This window comes from Emiliania huxleyi (assembly GCF_000372725.1).
Source record: "Emiliania huxleyi CCMP1516 chromosome Unknown EMIHUscaffold_15, whole genome shotgun sequence".
In the NCBI taxonomy this organism is placed as follows: Eukaryota; Haptophyta; order Isochrysidales; family Noelaerhabdaceae; genus Emiliania; species Emiliania huxleyi.
Genome location: NW_005201092.1, coordinates 391,347 through 394,930, shown reverse-complemented (window position 1 = coordinate 394,930; position 3,584 = coordinate 391,347). Strand labels below are relative to the sequence as shown.

General features: G+C 70.6%; 1 protein-coding gene across 1 annotated transcript in view; it reads right to left on the bottom strand.

The window, feature by feature from the left end:
• EMIHUDRAFT_449306 (hypothetical protein) overlaps positions 1 to 3,584 on the bottom strand; it is a gene marked incomplete at its 5' end in the record, with an annotated part of 11,358 nt that overhangs the window by 5,322 nt on the left and 2,452 nt on the right. Inside the window, 3 exons of the mRNA XM_005786597.1 lie at positions 115 to 561; positions 783 to 850; positions 896 to 2,366. Coding sequence (XP_005786654.1) covers positions 115 to 561; positions 783 to 850; positions 896 to 2,366 — 1,986 coding nt within the window. The remainder of the gene's footprint in view (positions 1 to 114; positions 562 to 782; positions 851 to 895; positions 2,367 to 3,584) is intronic.

The window sequence follows — 3,584 nt, the reverse complement described above, 5'->3', positions numbered from 1 at the left end:
GGGTGTGAGGGGGTGTGAGGGGGTTCGAAAAAAAGTGAGGGGGTGTGAGGGGGTGTGAGGGGGTCCCCGGAAAAGTGAGGAGGTGGTGTGTGGTGTGTGGTGAGGTGGTGGCACCTCGGCCGCACTGAAGAGGTTTGCCCACTCGCTCAGCTGCGGCGGCAGCTCGACCTCGTACACGGCCGGCACGACCGTCACCACCTGGAAGAGCGTGACGAGCTGCTTCGCCTTGCACTGCATCCCTGTCTGCCTCCACAGCAGCGCTATGCGCCGCCCGAGAAGGACGAGCGCACGCGCCACCTTGCCCGAAGGGACCCACGAGCTGCGGATCACCTTGAGGGTGCCGAGGCCGAGAGCGCCCGCCGTGAAGAGCAGACCGACGAGCAGCATCACCGACTCCGCCGGCCGGTCGCACGCCTGGCAGCGCGCCTTCGAGTTGAGGAAGTAGCGGATGCCGTTGTCGGTCGTGTTGGTGCAGACCTCGCACTTTGGGCCCTCGTAGAAGGGGTGGCAGAGCGCGTTGCCATCCTCCGACGAGTCGACGCCGCCGCGGCACGGGCTCCACTCGTCGCCCATCACCTGCGGCAGCGAGGGAGGAGAGTTGAGGGTGGCAGCGAGGGTGGCAGCGAGGGAGGAGAGTCGAGGGCGGCAGCGAGGGCGGCAGCGAGGGAGGAGAGTCGAGGGCGGCAGCGAGGGCGGCAGCGAGGGAGGAGAGTCGAGGGCGGCAGCGAGGGCGGCAGCGAGGGCGGAGGGGTAGAAGGGGTGGAGGCGGCGATGGAAGGAACCTTGCACGCAAACAGCGTTGACGACGCGTTCGAGGCGCGCCACCAGCCGCTCGACACGTTGAGCGAGCCTACAGGGAAGGTTCCGAGAGGCTTCAGGGAAGGCTCCAGGCAACCTCTGCCCGGCACGTAGAGTGCGCCGATGCGTGTGTCGACTCCGCAGGTGAAGGACACGACGCCTCCCTGCGGAGAGGAAGGCGGGGCCGGGCACGACTTGCACGCCTTGGTGGAGGCCTGGGTCTCCCCTAGGACGAGGAAGAAGTCCTCGTCGCACACGTCGCACGCCGTGGACCCTTGGCCGTACGTCGTCGTGCCGTCGTTGCAAGGGTCGGGGACGGTGCTGCCCGCCGGGCAGGTGGAGCCGACCGGGCACTGCGTGCACTCGTCCTCCTTCGTCAGGTTCGTCGCGGCCGAGTACGAGCCCTCGGGGCACGGCCGAGGCACGCTCGTCCCCGCCGGGCAGAAGTTGCCCTCGGTGCACGGGCGGGGCTCCGTCGTGGCGGCCTCGGGGCACCGCTGGCCCACGGGGCAGAGGCCGGCGCAGAAGGCCGACCTCTGGTCGTCGGGATGGCTCGAGCCTAGAATGCCGGGGGCGCAGGCGTACGGCAGGTCGACATCGAGGGCAGAGGTCGGCACCGTGTACAGAGATACGCCAAGCAGCGCGGGCGTCGCCTCCCAATTGCAGGGCTGAACAAAGGCGACGGGGAACTGTTTGCACTCGTCGTTCTGCGCGTCCGTCTCGGTCTTGCACTTGTCGAATAGACCCCGGCAGACGTCGTCCGCACAGTCGGCAGGAAGCTGCCGGTAGATCTCGCATCTCGAGTGCGGGATCCAGTGCCCGGGAGGCAAAGGCAGGCGGTAGGACACCTCGGGCGCGCCGCTGAATGCGATCGAGCTCCCTTGGCTTGCCGTTCCGCTCTCCAGAAGGGTCCCGTTCTCCAGCGTCAAGCGCCCGCTCGAAATGTAAACGAGGCCGCCTTCCTCGGTCGCAGTGCTGTCTGCGAGACGGACCCGGTTCAGTGTGGTCTCGCTGTCCGTCCCACCGTCAATGTGCAGAGCCCCACCCTTGACTGCGCTGCAGCCGGTAATGTTGACCTCGCTCAGCTCCACCTGGGGAACCTTGACAATCCTGATGGCCCCGCCCAAGCCCTGGGCGTTCTCGCCTTCTATACCAGTCTCAGTGCTGCAGCGCGTTATCTCCACCGACTCCAGTCGCAAGCTGCCTCTGGCGGCGTAAATGGCTCCGCCAGAGTTCCCAGCGTAGCAGTCCTGTATGCGAACGTCACGCAAGCTCGCGTCGGAGTCATCCATGCGGACCGCACCGCCATCAGCTTCCGCCCGGCAATTCGCCAAGACGAGCCCTTCCAACGAGAGCGTTGCCTTGTTTTTCAGGATAAAGAGGCTGTCCAGCGCATCGGTGCCGTCGATGGTGGCGCCAGTGATGCTGCCTGAACTACGGATGGTGACGTCTACTCCGTCAAGGACGAGAGACTGGCTGAGCCTGACGTTCGCGCCGGGCTGCAGGTAGATGTCTGTCGTGTTTTCCCGGACGGCCAGCTGTAAGGCGGCGTTGCCACTCACAAAGACCTCGCCCGGAGAGAGCGGAAGGAGGGGCGGCAACGGCGGCGGCTTTGGTGGGTATGGAACTGGCGGTGGCGCTGGTGACGGCGGTGGCGACGGTGGCAACGGTGGGGGCGCCGGTGGGGACGGGACGGCGGGCGGAAGCGGGTTGTTGAGACGAGTGTAAGCGTTCTCAGGCCCGCCACAGTCGTTGCAGTCGGTGCCGAGATCGCAAGCCGAGTTGGTCGAGCCTTGCCCGCCATCGTCGCATGAACCATCGTTGCTGAAGGCGCACGAGTCTGAACAGCCCGGCGGAGGCGACGGTGGCGGCGGCGGCAGCGGCGGTGGCGCTCTCGGTGGCGGGCTCGGAGGAGGAGGCGACGGTGGCGGTGAAGGTGGTGGCGGCGACGGCGGCGGCGGGGACGGAGGCGGTGGCGAGGGCGGCGGCGGCGATGGTGGTGGCGGACTTGGCGGCGGTGGCGACGGCGGCGGTGGCAAAGGCGGCGACGGACTTGGTGGCGGCGAGCGAGGGCGGCGGTGGCGACGGCGGCGGCGGCGAGGGCGGCGGTGGCGACGGCGGCAGTGGCGAGGGCGGCGGCGGGCTTGGTGGCGGCGGTGATGGCGGCGGCGGTGACGGTGGCGGTGGCGACGGCGGCGGCGGGGACGGCGGCGGCGGCGAGGGCGGCGGCGGTGAGGGTGGCGGTGACGGTGGCGGAGGGCTGGGAGGCGGCGGCGAGGGCGGTGGCGACGGCGGCGGCGGCGAGGGTGGGGGCGGCGAGGGCGGCGGTGAGGGCGGTGGTGGAGAGGGCGGCGGCGGCGAGGGCGGCGGCGAGGGTGGTGGCGGAGAGGGCGGTGGCGGGGAGGGCGGAGGCGGCGATGGCGGAGGCGGCGATGGCGGAGGCGGCAAGGGCGGTGGCGAAGGAGGCGGCGGGGATGGTGGCGGTGGTGAGGGCGGAGGTGACGGTGGAGGCGGAGATGGAGGTGGCGGCGACGGAGGCGGCGGAGAGGGCGGCGGTGGGACGGGCGGCGGTGAGGGAGGAGGAGGCGACGGGGGTGGCGGGCTCGGAGGTGGCGACGGAGGCGGCGGAGAGGGCGGTGGTGGGCTGGGAGGCGGCGAGGGCGGCGGTGGGCTCGGAGGCGGCGGGGAGGGAGGGGGTGGCGATGGTGGTGGTGGACTTGGAGGCGGCGAGGGTGGCGCCGGCGACGGCGGCGGCGGACTGGGAGGAGGCGGCGAGGGTGGCGGCG